The sequence below is a fragment of the Hyla sarda genome, chromosome 2 (assembly GCF_029499605.1).
Source record: "Hyla sarda isolate aHylSar1 chromosome 2, aHylSar1.hap1, whole genome shotgun sequence".
NCBI lineage: Eukaryota > Metazoa > Chordata > Amphibia > Anura > Hylidae > Hyla > Hyla sarda.
In genome coordinates, this window is record NC_079190.1 from 445144804 (window position 1) to 445160249 (window position 15446).

A 15446-nucleotide genomic window follows, 5' to 3' on the forward strand; every position below is an offset into this window, starting at 1 on the left:
TCTGGATCCATTTGTAGTCCCTGGCCAGAGACCAAGTATCCTAGGAAAGGAAGAGATTGACATTCAAACAGACATTTCTCCATTTTGGCATAAAGTTGATTGTCACGAAGTCTCTGAAGAACCATGCGGACATGCTGGCGGTGTTCTTCTAGGTTGGCAGAAAAATCAGAATATCGTCCAGATACACAACAACACAGGAATATAAGAGATCACGAAAAATTTCATTAACAAAGTCTTGGAAGACGGCAGGGGCGTTGCACAGGCCAAAGGGCATGACCAGATACTCAAAGTGTCCATCTCTAGTGTTAAATGCCGTTTTCCATTCATCCCCCTCCCTGATGCGGATGAGATTATAAGCACCTCTTAAGTCCAGTTTGGTAAAGATGTGGGCACCTTGGAGGCGATCAAAGAGTTCTGAGATAAGAGGTAGAGGGTAGCGGTTCTTTACCGTGATTTTATTAAGACCGCGGTAGTCAATGCAAGGACGTAGGGAGCCATCTTTTTTGGACACAAAGAAAAATCCAGCTCCGGCAGGAGAGGAGGATTTGCGGATAAACCCCTTTTCTAAATTTTCCTGGATGTACTCAGACATAGCAAGAGTCTCTGGGGCGGACAGAGGATAAATTCTGCCCCGGGGTGGAGTAGTGCCCGGGAGGAGGTCAATAGGACAGTCATAAGGCCTGTGAGGGGGTAGAGTCTCAGCTTGTTTTTTGCAAAACACATCAGCAAAGTCCATATAGGCCTTAGGGAGGCCGGTTACAGGGGGAACCACAGGGTCACGACAGGGAGTACTGGGAACCGGTTTAAGGCAGTCCTTGAAACAAGAGATTCCCCAGCTCTTGATCTCCCCCGTGGACCAATCCAGGGTTGGGGAATGGCGTTGGAGCCACGGTAGTCCAAGGAGAATTTCGGAAGTGCAATTGGGGAGGACCAAGAACTCAATTTTTTCTTGATGAGGTCCGATGCACATTAGAAGGGGCTCCGTGCGGTAACGTATGGTGCAGTCCAATCTTTCATTATTAACACAATTGATGTAGAGGGGCCTGGCGAGACTGGTTACCGGGATGTTGAACTTGTTGATGAGAGAGGCCAAAATAAAGTTTCCTGCAGATCCGGAATCCAAGAAGGCCATAGTAGAGAAGGAGAAGGTAGATGCAGATATCCGCACAGGCACAGTAAGGCGTGGAGAAGCAGAGTAGACATCAAGAACTGTCTCACCTTTGTGCGGAGTCAGCGTGCGTCTTTCCAGGCGGGGAGGACGGATAGGACAATCCTTCAGGAAGTGTTCGGTACCGGCACAGTACAGGCAGAGATTCTCCATGCGGCGTCGTGTCCTCTCTTGAGGTGTCAGGCGAGACCGGTCAACTTGCATAGCCTCCACGGCGGGAGGCACAGGAACGGATTGCAGAGGACCAGAGGAGAGAGGAGCCGGGGAGAAAAAACGCCTCGTGCGAACAAAGTCCATATCCTGGCGGAGCTCCTGACGCCTTTCGGAAAAACGCATGTCAATGCGAGTGGCAAGATGAATGAGTTCATGTAGATTAGCAGGAATTTCTCGTGCGGCCAGAACATCTTTAATGTTGCTGGATAGGCCTTTTTTAAAGGTCGCGCAGAGGGCCTCATTATTCCAGGATAGTTCAGAAGCAAGAGTACGGAATTGTATGGCGTACTCGCCAACGGAAGAATTACCCTGGACCAGGTTCAGCAGGGCAGTCTCAGCAGAGGAGGCTCGGGCAGGTTCCTCAAAGACACTACGAATTTCCGAGAAGAAGGAGTGTACAGAGGCAGTGACGGGGTCATTGCGGTCCCAGAGCGGTGTGGCCCATGACAGAGCTTTTCCAGACAGAAGGCTGACTACGAAAGCCACCTTAGACCTTTCAGTAGGAAACTGGTCCGACATCATCTCCAAGTGCAGGGAACATTGTGAAAGAAAGCCACGGCAAAACTTAGAGTCCCCATCAAATTTGTCCGGCAAGGATAGTCGTAGGCCTGAAGCGGCCACTCGCTGCGGAGGAGGTGCAGGAGCTGGCGGAGGAGATGATTGCTGAAGCTGTGGTAGTAGCTGCTGTAGCATCACGGTCAGTTGAGACAGCTGGTGGCCTTGTTGCGCTATCTGTTGTGACTGCTGGGCGACCACCGTGGTGAGGTCAGCGACAACTGGCAGAGGTACTTCAGCGGGATCCATGGCCGGATCTACTGTCACGATGCCGGCTGGCAGGAGGTGGATCCTCTGTGCCAGAGAGGGATTGGCGTGGACCGTGCTAGTGGATCGGTTCTAAGTCACTACTGGTATTCACCAGAGCCCGCCGCAAAGCGGGATGATCTTGCTGCGGCGGTAGTGACCAGGTCGTATCCACTAGCAACGGCTCAACCTCTCTGACTGCTGAAGATAGGCGCGGTACAAGGGAGTAGACAGAAGCAAGGTCGGACGTAGCAGAAGGTCGGGGCAGGCAGCAAGGATCGTAGTCAGGGGCAACGGCAGGAGGTCTGGAACACAGGCTAGGAACACACAAGGGAACGCTTTCACTAGGCACAAGGGCAACAAGATCCGGCGAGGGAGTGCAGGGGAAGTGAGGTATATATATGGAGTGCACAGGTGAACACACTAATTAGAACCACTGCGCCAATCAGCGGCGCAGTGGCCCTTTAAATCGCAGAGACCCGGCGCGCGCGCGCCCTAGGGAGCGGGGCCGCGCGCGCCGGGACAGGACCGACGGAGAGTGAGTCAGGTACGGGAGCCGGGGTGCGCATCGCGAGCGGGCGCCACCCGCATCGCGAATCGCATCCCGGCTGGAGGCGGTATCGCAGCGCACCCGGTCAGTGGATCTGACCGGGGCGCTGCAGTAACGAGAGTGTAGCGAGCGCTCCGGGGAGGAGCAGGGACCCGGAGCGCTCGGCGTAACAAGGTGTTTGTGGAGGTGTATGTAAGCATTTGGGAGATCAGACACTGGTGTTGGACAAGAGGGCTTGGTTTGCAATCTCTGTCCTAGTCATCCCTAAGATTTTGGATGTGGTTGAGGTCTGGACTCTGGGTGACCATTTAAGTTCTTCCACATCAGACTCCACCTCCATGACTTTATAGACTTTAGTTTGTTCACTTGGGCACAGTCATACTGGAACGGAAAAGCACAGAACCCAAATTGTTCCTACAAAGTGGGAAGCATACAGTGGATTTCCCTTCACTCTAACTAAGGGGCCTAGGCCAACCCCCGAAACCCTTCAGCTTTCAATAACACCACTCACAGGTGATGGTGGAAGATCTAGGAGGGAAGAAATATCATGAACTGACTGCAGCGGTGCCTCCTATTACAGTACACACTGGTATCACTGAGCTCTACCGATAGACCCATTCAATCACAGGTGACAGCATTGGTAGTGGCTTTAGTGTATATACCTGAATTCAATAATTCAATCATTAAAGGGACATTGGTGCGGCCAGTAATTGGCTGAGGGGCAGTGCTGACGCAAACGCACTCTGAGCCCCAATGTCACCCCAGGCCTAGGCATCATGATTTCTGAGAGTAAGAGGATCACAGCCGGGGACTGGAGCAGGACACCAGGGGCACAGCGGGAATGCTGGAGGTAAGTGAAGGTTTGGTTTTTTTATAAGCTGTAAAGTGATAAAAGTTATACCCCACCCCACCCCTGCTGGATAGCAACTTTAGGAGTTGGGACCAAATACATTTGTCCACATAGTCTATAATTATATGAAAAGAGGAAATACAGTTGTATTCGTAATGACATGTATATAATATCTAATATTCTATTTTAAATTGTATACAAGCCTCATCTACAGAGTGAAACAACGTGAAATAAATTCTACAAAAATGTAAATACAGCTTTTCTTGCTGGAACATGTTTGCAATCAGGGAAACAGATAGCGTTAGATATTTTTGTAGAAATTGGGTTACATGAGATTATCCAATTATATGCTCAGCTAGAAATAGTAATAATCCGTGCATGTTTGATGCAATGCTGTGCAGCCGTTATTTATGAGACCTGGACGGAACAGTTATTTTGCCCCTATAGAGCCATTAGGTATTTGCATACATGCTTTATGAGGTGCTTTATCTAGCAGAATTAAAACTTTACAGCAAAATGTATATATAGCATGACTGATTTAGAATAACTCGGTGTTCATGCAGGGTCAGCCATTTCTGCCTCTGCATTGTAACTAACTATTAATAATCACTTAAATATGAAAATCTCCATATCTGGCTGCTTCTTGTAATGATGCATTCGATTCTATTGTGAGTTATCGATGCGGCACAAATTGTGTTTCACAAAAAAGAGAGAAAAAAAAGCTTTTTAGTAACCACTTTACATTGTTCCTTTCTTCTGGGCTGCTCTGCTTTTAAAGGAACCTCTATTTTACAAAGGAAGTTTGATCTACTGCTCAGCAACATTCACACAACAAATTTGTTCACCAAATATACGGCTATGTGTATATATGTATATCAAGGGCCACCCAGTAATATTCACCAAAAAAGAGGCCAAAGGATATTGTAGGGTAAAAAGCCAGACTTCAAGAAAATCAGGAATTCAACGGCGCTGACCGGGATGGACACAACTCAGGTGCCATGACTTCAGGCAGAACACTTTTTATTAACCAAGATGCAACGCGTTTCGTTCCGCCTGAAGCGCCATTGAATTCCTTATTTTCTTGAAGCCTATGTTACAACAGGAAGGCTGCAGACGGGTTACCTATATTGTCCATTGTTGTGTATGTCGATACACAACCGGAGGGGGTAAGCGACTGCATACTCCCCTATCCCCTATTTATTTCAGCACAGGTAAATTAAGATAGCGAAGGAAAATGGCAGAGCAGAGATACAAGCAGAAATTGGAGGGCTAAACTCATAGTTATAACCACAATATACAAGATGAATAAACTCGGCACTCATATGCATTTGAATAATGTGAATTTTATTCCGCACACAAAGCAATCCAGACAGAATTTGACTTTTCGACCCATACAAGGGTCTTCATCAGATATCTGGGATTGCTGCGGAGGCTGGTGCAGGGAAGAACGGCCTTTCGCCGGGAGAATTAGAAGTCTGCGTTGCGGTCTGTGACCGCGATGTGAATAGACCTATTCTAGACCCATTCTAAACAATAGAACTTCTTCAGCAAATCTGCCACATGTGAATATGACCTAACAAACATGAATCAGTAATTACAATCAGTTAATTTTCTGCATGTGTTTACTTCAGGGGCTCAGTATAACATTAATGCACCAGGGATTAAGATGAGACCGACTACATCTGTATACAAGTGGAAGATAGGTCAAATATAGTCACTAGTTGCTTATATTTGCCCCATTAAACTCATTTGCCTCACATCTCTATACTTCAGCATCCCTCTTTCAGGATGCTGGCATATACTCCGAATGCACGATTAAATTGTAATGTGAACAGTCCCTTATTTCATGAACAGCAGTTAAAGTGTACTTGTCACGAAAAAAAAGTTTTAATCGGTCAGGATCTGACTGCTCAGACCCTGACCAATCACGAGTACGAGCAGGGAGAGATCCCACAGACTCACATTATCGGACCGTCTCGGTCAGGTGGCACAGAGTCGGGAAAGAATGTGCTAAGCATTCTTCTCTTGGCTTGTTTTCGCGATCATTCAGGTTCAGTCTCAGGTTCAACACTTCAGTCTGATGAACCCTGGTTGTTAAAGGGGTTTCCCTACCATCCACATTGAGGGTTTATTGCTAGAGTATGCCATTATGAGACTGAAGCAGGAGATATATCTGACTCTGCAATACAGACCAACTCAAATGAATGGAGTTTTTGGCATATCCTACATTAGTAGTCATTATGTGCAGAAGAGCATTTTAAGGGGGTCCTCACTGTATCTAGTACTATGGCCTCTTCATTGTAGGGATTAATGCAGGTTCCAGCAGCTGGAAAATGTTTATGTTGGAAACTTAGTCCAAAAAGTAATGTCAGCTGTCATCCTGTGGGTATGTTGCGGAAATAATTTGTATGACCTGACCTGATCACACTCATGTGCAATTTTCCGCAGACACAAACGCTGTCTTATTGACAAACGCCACTTCTGTTGTGAAAACTTCTGACGTGAACAGTGCAGCAGAACTCTCCGCTATAAGAGGCGGCTGAAGGCGGACTCTCTGGAATGTGAATAGGGCCTTAGTCTTTTTTGCCAATATATTATTATGGGTTAGGTCCCATTCGCAAAACACGTTTTAGCGTTTATATTGGGCCCCACATGCCTATAGACTTTAATGGGATGAATGTTCTCTACCTTTTTTTTAAGCCCAGCACAAATAAAGGATATGATTGGGAAATGGATTGAGCATAGTTACAAATTGACTATGTTCAATCCATTACAATGGTCTCATCAGACTATATGTAAGCTTTCCATTGTGACAGGTTGCCAACCAGTAGCTGATGTGTAGCCTCACGAAAACACTTTAACATGGTATGAATGTGGCCTTACTTTATCATATAGACTTAAATGGTAAAAATAACTCCTGTCCATAGAAAAAGAATGGTCGAAAAATGTGCTCTGTGTGAAGGGAAGCAGGTTGCATGGTGCTTATTATTCTTTTAACTTCCTGGAGTTTCGGCATGTGATTAGTTGCATTTTTTTGGCTGATGAAATTATGTAAAAGATCTCATCTCCAATTACATAAGTGTTTTTTTCCTCCTAACTATAATCAATTACGTTCCATTTGCTAAGTAGGTGCGAATTCCCCCACCTGTCAGGTTGAAGTGAAAGTACTGCCTACTTCATTGAGTACTAATTCTATGACACCCCCCAATGTAAAATATTAGCAGAACACAATTGTGTATGCAAATGTGGCAGTGAGAGGATTCACACAACATCTACATAATCAGTGCATAATTAAGACCTGATTATGTAAATGAGCCCACCACGACATCACTTATTTATGTAAGTAATCTCTAGTTTTGACAAAACATGTATTTTCTCCTGTACTTAAGATCAGATTGCCTCATAAGCAAGTGAGGCGCTTGTCTATAGTTGGCATCAAACTTGGAAGATGCTCTGTCCCGAGATACATGGGTACAAAGATGGCAGAGGTAGCAACTGCTATGGGGCCTCATTTACTTAGGAGGCCCATCTCCACACAGCTAGGTGCGCTTAGTGATGAAACTATGGAGGGTGCAATAGGGTAGTGTTATAGTGTTATAAATTACATGTGGCCCCCTTATGGTAGCATTATTGCTGTTTTGTGACATCACTAAGTGCATTATCCTTGTAAATTATTGATTTACTTATTTTTTGCATTATTCCTGTGCTCTCAAACCTTTGCTTGCCTTATGTCTATACTGTGACATCACTGTGTGCATAATCCCTGTGCTGTGGTATTATTTGTCTTATTCCTGTATTATAGCATGACAATTTGAATTAACCTTGTGCTATGACATTACAGTGTGCTCTCATTCTGTGCTTTGGTATCACTGTGTGTGTTATTTCTGTGTTAAAACACCACTTTGTGCATTATCCTTGAGCTGTGACAGGACTATGTGTGTTTTTCCTGAGCTATAACATCACTGTGTGCATTCTCCATGTGCTGTGACATTAATATGTCTTTTATTTTTATAGTATAATATTACTGTTTGCCAATCTTGGTGTTCTCTGGCAAATACCAAACGTTCTCCACAGTGTTGGGCTGTAAGCACAACCCCCACTTGTGGACATCGGGACCTCATACCACTCTCATGGAATCTGTTTCTGATCGTTTGAGTGGACACATGCACATTTGTGGCCTGCTGGAGGTCATTTTGCAGCTCTGGCAGTGCTCCTCCACATCTCCTGATGTACTGGCCTGTCTCCTGGTAGTGTCTCCATGCTCTGGACACTATGCTGACAGACACAGCGAACCTTCTTGCCACAGCTCGCATTGATGTGCCATCCTGGATGAGCTGCACTACCTGAGCCACTAGTGTGGGATGTAGACTCCGTCTCATGCTACCACTAGAGTGAAAGCACCGTTAGCATTCTAAAGTGACCAAAACATCAGCCAGGAAGAATAGGAACTGAGAAGTGGTCTGTGGTCACCACCTGCAGAACCACTCCTTTATTGGGGGTGCCTTGCTCATTTCCTATAATTTCCACCTGTTGTCTGTTCCATTTGCACAACAGCATGTGAAATTGATTGTCAATCAGTGTTGCTTCCTGAGTGGACAATGTGATTTCACAGAAGTGGGTGTCACGATGCCGACTGGCAGGTAGTGGATCCTCTGTGCCAGAGAGGGATTGGCGAGGACCGTGCTAGTGGACCGGTTCTAAGTCACTACAGGTTTTCACCAGAGCCCGCCGCAAAGCGGGATGATCTTGCTGCGGTGGTAGTGACCAGGTCATATCCACTAGCAACGGCTCACCTCTCTGACTGCTGAAGATAGGCGCGGTACAAGGGAGTAGACAGAAGCAAGGTCGGACGTAGCAGAAGGTCGGGGGCAGGCGGCAAGGATCGTAGTCAGGGGCAACGGCAGGAGGTCAGGAACACGGGCTAGGAACAAACAAGGGAACGCTTTCACTAGGCACAAGTGCAACAAGATCCGGCAAGGGAGTGCAGGGGAAGTGAGGTATAAGTAGGGAGTGCACAGGTGGAAACTAATTAAGCTAATTGGGAAGATTGGGCCAGGCACCAACATTGGTGCACTGGCCCTTTAAATCGCAGAGACCCGGCGCGCGCGCGCGCCCTAGGGAGCGGGGCCGCGCGCGCCGGGACAGGACCGACGGAGAGCGAGTCAGGTATGGGGACCGGGGTGCGCATCGCGAGCGGGCGCCACCCGCATCGCGAATCGCATCCCGGCTGGAGGCGGTACCGCAGCGCACCCGGTCAGTGGATCTGACCGGGGCGCTGCAGCAACGAGGATGAGGCGAGCGCTCCGGGGAGGAACGGGGACCCGGAGCGCTCGGCGTAACAGTACCCCCCCCCCTTGGGTCTCCCCCTCTTCTTGGGGCCAAAGAACCTGAGGAAAAAAAACTCAATTTTTCCGTGATGAGGTCCGATGCACATTAGGAGGGGTTCTGTGCGGAAACGCACGAGACAGTCCAATCTTTTATTGTTAAAACAATAGATGTAGAGGGGTCTGGCGAGACTGGTCACAGGGACGTAGAACCTGTTGATAAGAGAGACCAAAAAAAATTTTCCTGCAGATCCGGAATCCAAGAAGACCATAGTAGAGAAGGAGAAGGTAGAGGCAGATATCCGCACAGGCACAGTAAGGCGTGGAGAAGCAGAGTTGACATCAAGAACTGTGTCACCTTTGTGCGGAGTCAGCGTACGTCTTTCCAGGCGGGGAGGACGGATAGGACAATCCTTCAGGAAGTGTTCGGTACCGGCATAGTACAGGCAAAGATTCTCCATGCGGCGTCGTGTCCTCTCTTGAGGTGTCAAGCGAGACCGGTCAACTTGCATAGCCTCCGCGGCGGGAAGCACAGGAACGGATTGCAGAGGACCAGAGGAGAGAGGAGCCGGGGAGAAAAAACGCTTCGTGCGAACAAAGTCCATATCCAGGCGGAGCTCCAGACGCCATCCGGAAGAACGCATGTCAATGCGAGTGGCAAGATGAATGAGTTCATGTAGGTCAGCAGGAGTCTCTCGTGCGGCCAGAACATCTTTAATGTTGCTGGATAGGCCTTTTTTAAAGGTCGCGCAGAGAACCTCACTATTCCAGGACAACTCGTAAGCAAGAGCACGGAACTGAATGGCGTACTCGCCAACGGAAGAAACACCCTGGGCCAGGTTCAGCAGGGCAATCTCGGCAGAAGAAGCTCGGGCAGGCTCCTCGAAGACACCACGGACCTCATCGAAGAAGGACTGGACTGTGGCTGTGGCAGGATCATTGCGGTCCCCATCAAATTTGTCCGGCAGGGACAAGCAGGGGTTAAGAACGGCCGGTTGCTGCGGAGGAGTTGCAGGAGCCGGCGGAGGAGATGGTTGTTGCAGCTGTAGCTGTGACTGAAGTTGCTGTATCTGCGGCTGCAGCTGCTGTATCTGTGACTGAAGACGCAGTGTCTCGGAGGTCAAGTATGCCAGCTGTTGATCTCGTTGGGCGATCTTTACGCCAAATTTGTCCGGCAGGGACAAGCAGGGGTTAGGAACGGCCGGTTGCTGCGGAGGAGTTGCAGGAGCCGGCGGAGGAGATGGTTGTTGCAGCTGTAGCTGTGACTGAAGTTGCTGTATCTGCGGCTGCAGCTGCTGTATCTGTGGCTGCAGCTGCTGTATCTGTGACTGAAGACGCAGTGTCTCGGAGGTCAAGTATGCCAGCTGTTGATCTCGTTGGGCGATCTTTAGGGCTAGCTGGGCGACCAGTGTAGGATCTTCAGCGGGATCCATGGCCGGATCTACTGTCACGATGCCGGCTGGCAGGTAGTGGATCCTCTGTGCCAGAGAGGGATTGGCGAGGACCGTGCTAGTGGACCGGTTCTAAGTCACTACAGGTTTTCACCAGAGCCCGCCGCAAAGCGGGATGGTCTTGCTGCGGTGGTAGTGACCAGGTCGTATCCACTAGCAACGGCTCACCTCTCTGACTGCTGAAGATAGGCGCGGTACAAGGGAGTAGACAGAAGCAAGGTCGGACGTAGCAGAAGGTCGGGGGCAGGCGGCAAGGATCGTAGTCAGGGGCAACGGCAGGAGGTCAGGAACACGGGCTAGGAACAAACAAGGGAACGCTTTCACTAGGCACAAGTGCAACAAGATCCGGCAAGGGAGTGCAGGGGAAGTGAGGTATAAGTAGGGAGTGCACAGGTGGAAACTAATTAAGCAAATTGGGAAGATTGGGCCAGGCACCAACATTGGTGCACTGGCCCTTTAAATCGCAGAGACCCGGCGCGCGCGCGCCCTAGGGAGCGGGGCCGCGCGCGCCGGGACAGGACCGACGGAGAGCGAGTCAGGTACGGGGACCGGGGTGCGCATCGCGAGCGGGCGCCACCCGCATCGCGAATCGCATCCCGGCTGGAGGCGGTACCGCAGCGCACCCGGTCAGTGGATCTGACCGGGGCGCTGCAGCAACGAGGATGAGGCGAGCGCTCCGGGGAGGAACGGGGACCCGGAGCGCTCGGCGTAACAGTGGGATTGACTTGGAGTTACATTGTGTTGTTTAAGTGTTCCCTTTATTTTTTTGAGAAGTGTAGTATATCATCAGCTTTAATTTTCACTTTGCGTACTGGGATATGACTGTGGGCCTGATTATTCATTCCTTTACATATATATATATATATATATATATATATATATATATATATATATATAACCACAAATGACTGCGCTCTAGCCATCATACATCATGTTCCTATCACTGACTGATATAAAGTTTCACAGTATAAAATAAAAAGATCAAACATTTGCATATTGAATTAGCATGAAAAAAAAAAAGAAATGTCAGCATCAGATTCTGGATGTTTTTGGCGCGCTCGGCGGTTAATTAAACTTACTTTCATCTCCGGTTTCAAATTCGAACTTATGACTGTAGCCGCTGTATCCCGCAGCGGTCCTGACTCGAATGTGAAATATGTACTTGGTGGATGGCTTGAGGCCTGTGATAATGACACTGGGAGCTTTGGATCTTGTGGAGGAATAACTGAGCTGTTCGTGTTCCTGCGGACAAAAGGAAAAACAGTCATAATAAAGAAAAGAAAAAAAAAAAAAGATTTCCCGTAACGTTATCTCATTGGTAATGCAGTCGCCAGCTTGGAACCTTTGTGAAATGCACAATGTGTTTATGTTTTTTCGTCGCCATTTAATTTTTTTTTTAGCCTTTAAAAGCTGCGCCTTTGATTTGCTGCATGAAATGACAGGTTTTGGAGCGGCGTCGAGGTTATCTTTATGATAAACTCAGCTCTGGCGTTCACACGGAAAGCTTGCTTCATAGTGTCAAGTGAAATGAAATACAACATTGCTTTTTTTTTTTTTTCGGATGGAGCGCTGCACCCATGATAATGAGTCAGGATTAAAGGGGAACTCCAATGTTTTCTTAAAATGATGAAAGAATTTTAGGGATGTTGCTACATATACGGCTTAATCCAATCTGATTTAAAAAAAATGTTATTAAAGGGGTATTCCAGGCCAAAACTTTTTTTTATATATATATCAACTGGCTCCGGAAAGTTAAACAGATTTGTAAATTACTTCTATTAAAAAATCTTAATTCTTCCAATAGTTATTAGCTTCTGAAGTTTTCTGTCTAACTGCTCAATGATGATGTCACGTCCCAGGAGCTGTGCATGATGGGAGAATATCCCCAGAGGAACTGCACAGCTCCCGGGACGTGAGTCATCAGAGAGCAGATAGACAGAAAACAACAACTCAACTTCAGAAGTTAATAACTATTGGAAGGATTAAGATTTTTTAATAGAAGTAATTTACAAATCTGTTTAACTTTCCGGAGCCAGTTGATATATAAAAAAACGTTTTGGGCTGGAATACCCCTTTAATAAAATACGTACTGTAAAGGGGTGAAGCTGTGCAATCCCTCACTGTGATGTGGAAAAAACTAGGACTATATACTAGGGCAGTGTTTACCAACCAGTGGGCCTCCAGCTGCTGCAAAACTACAACTCCCAGCATGCCTGGACAGTCAAAGGCTGTCCGGGCATGCTAGGAGTTGAAGGTTTGCAACAGCTGGACGTACGCTGGTTGAGAAACACTGTATTAGGGAATTGCATTATATGAGGTCCACACAGTACATTTCTGCAATTTTTAAAAGGGTTATCCAGGATTAGAAAAACAGTGCTAGTTTCTTCATCAAACAGCGCCGCACCTGTCCCCAGGTTGTGTGCGGTATTACAACTTGGCACCACTTACTTCTATGGAACTCTGCTGCAATACCACACACAACCAGGACATGGGTGGTTCTATTTTTAGTAGAAACCAGCTCTCTTTTTTTTCTAATGCTGTATAACTCTGTGATAGGATTTTATATTCTTTGCAACCAAAGCATTTAAAATTAAACAATTAAAGGGGTACTGAGGCACTTCTTTTCTATCTACAAACTGCTCAGGGAGGAGATAAGTAAAGAAAAAAAAAAACCTCTGTTAAAGGGGTATTCCAGGAAAAAACTTTATATATATATATATATATATATATATATATATATATATATATATATATGTATATCAACTGGCTCCACAAAGTTAAAGATTTGTAAGATTTGTAAATTACTTCTATTAAAAAATCTTAATCCTTTCAATAATTATCAGCTGCTAAAGTTGATTTGTTGTTTTCTGTCTGGCAACAGTGCTCTCTGCTGACATCTTTGCTTGTCTCGGGAACTGCACAGAGTAGAAGAGGTTTGCTATGGGGATTAGCTTCCAAATTGGGCGGTTCCCGAGACAGGTGTCATCAGAGAGCACTTAGACAGAAAAGAACAACTCAACTTCAGCAGCTCATAAGTACTGAAAGGGTTAAGATTTTTTAATACAAGTAATTTACAAATCTGTTTAACTTTCTGGAGCCAGTTGATATATATATATATATATATATATATATATATATATATATATCTAAAAGTTTTTTCCTGGATAACCCCTTTAACTTCCTAGCTCCTGACCCGCCGCCAGAATTACAAAACTCTGGTACCCACTGTCCTGTGCCTCTAAATTTGGTGATGTGATGTCACACGGCTGCTCATTCAATGATGTCCTGTCTCATTTGCTGATTGGATAAGTGGCCGTGTGATCCTGGTCACAAAACCAGAAAGAGCTGACAGCGGGAATATGAGTTTCACAATTCTGGCGGCGGGTCGGGAGTGAGAAAGGTAAGAGAGGATCTTCTTTCCACTTACCCTCTCCTTTAGCGAATTGTTATAGAAAAGAATCAGGAGTACCCCTTTAAGACAATCTAAAAACAATCTTGCTTTAAAATGTTTTGTGTATACAGTTTCTACGCAGTTATGTGTTTTTATGGGTACAGACTGTAAACAAGCCCTATAAAGTCTAATTCTGCAATCTACGCAACAGCAAATATGCAGCAAAATACAGCACACGTGACCCTACCCTTTGGATTTGACAACATTTAGACTTTTGCTAGTTTGTTTGTAGTCTGTAACCACAAAGACGCAAAGGTCTCCATGGGCGCTGCAGACACAAAACAGTGGATTTTTTAAATGCCTTGGAAGCGTATACAAATCATATACAAAGCTTTTAAATTATTTATATATTTATGCAACCCCATTGGCGATAGGATGGCTAGGATGCCCATGGGTGACAAATATCCCAGACGCCACTTTGATGTCACAATTTTTTAAGGGGTTAAACTATAGTTTAAAGGGTTAAACTATTAGGATTTGAGGTTTCTCTGTTTTTGGCAGTTTGAGCAGGAGCCTGGCTTTTATAAGACAGCTGAGCCCCAGACAGAAGGATTGGAGTTAAGCGGAGAACAAAATATTGCATGTTCTGTGGGGGAGATTTATCAAAATCTGCAGAGAGGAAAAGTTGCCAAGTTGCCCATTGCAACCAATCAGATCGCTTCTTTCATTTTTTACAAGGTCTCTGCAAAATGAAAGAAGCAATCTGATATGTGCAACTGGGCAACTTTTCGTTTGCACAGGTTTTGACAAATCTCCCCCCATGTTTATACACCCGACAGACCCCATTCAAATTAATGGGCCCAGTGGTGTCAGTTGTGCTGGAGCACAACTGACACCACTGGGTCCCATTAACTTGAATGGGGTCTGTCGGGTGTATAAACATGGGGGGAGATCAGGGTCCATAAAGCTTTTTTTTTGTTTTTGTTTTTTTGTGTGGCAAACAGCTTTATGGACCCTGATCGGGTCGGAGAACAACAGAAGCATGAACGCTTAGCACCTGTCCACTCTGGGTTTATTTGCCCAGATGAACAAATCTGTAAGCCCGCACCATTCATGTCTCTGGAGAGCTGTGTGTAACTTGTCACCACATATGGTTGCACTGTGAGTCCACAAGGAAGTAAGATAAGGAGGATTGGTAGAGCATTCATGTACAGTTCATTGCATCTGAATATTTCATAAATGGAATGAACACAAATGCATTAAAGCTTCGCTTGTAATCATAACTTATTATCATGTATGCAGAGCTCATTGTACGAAAGAACGGAGTCCTCACAAGGATGAAGAACATAAGCGTGAGCTTTAAATGCTAATCATTACTCACATCTACCCGCAGGTAGTGCCAAAATGCCGGCGCTATCCGGGGGTAGTCCTGTTAACGAGAGAAAAAAAATGCATGTAACTTATAGGGATTCTATCCCTTGGCGGATCTACTCTTCACATACAAAATAACAAGAGAATAATTCATTGACATACTGATCATACATTTTCCATAAAGTCAGGTAAGAGAAAAAAAAATGTGATATATAACAATACTCAAGCGACTTAAGCGATAACCTCTGAACCATAGTAGATGTTCCATAGTAGTGTCTGTTTTAACCTAGTAAATCACATCTCTAAAGTTGAAAACTACTAGTATAG

At 46.0% G+C, this 15446-nt stretch overlaps 1 protein-coding gene across 2 annotated transcripts in view; it reads right to left on the minus strand.

The window, feature by feature from the left end:
* Window positions 1-15446, minus strand: part of EPHA6 (EPH receptor A6) — a 1030110-nt gene that overhangs the window by 267789 nt on the left and 746875 nt on the right. The window contains exons 7-8 of one of the 2 annotated variants that reach the window (XM_056559324.1): window positions 15130-15177; window positions 11437-11599 (exon numbers count right to left, since the gene is read on the minus strand). In XM_056559324.1, the coding sequence (XP_056415299.1) occupies window positions 11437-11599; window positions 15130-15177 (211 nt within the window). The remainder of the gene's footprint in view (window positions 1-11436; window positions 11600-15129; window positions 15178-15446) is intronic. The other variant, XM_056559326.1, reaches the window with a different exon arrangement.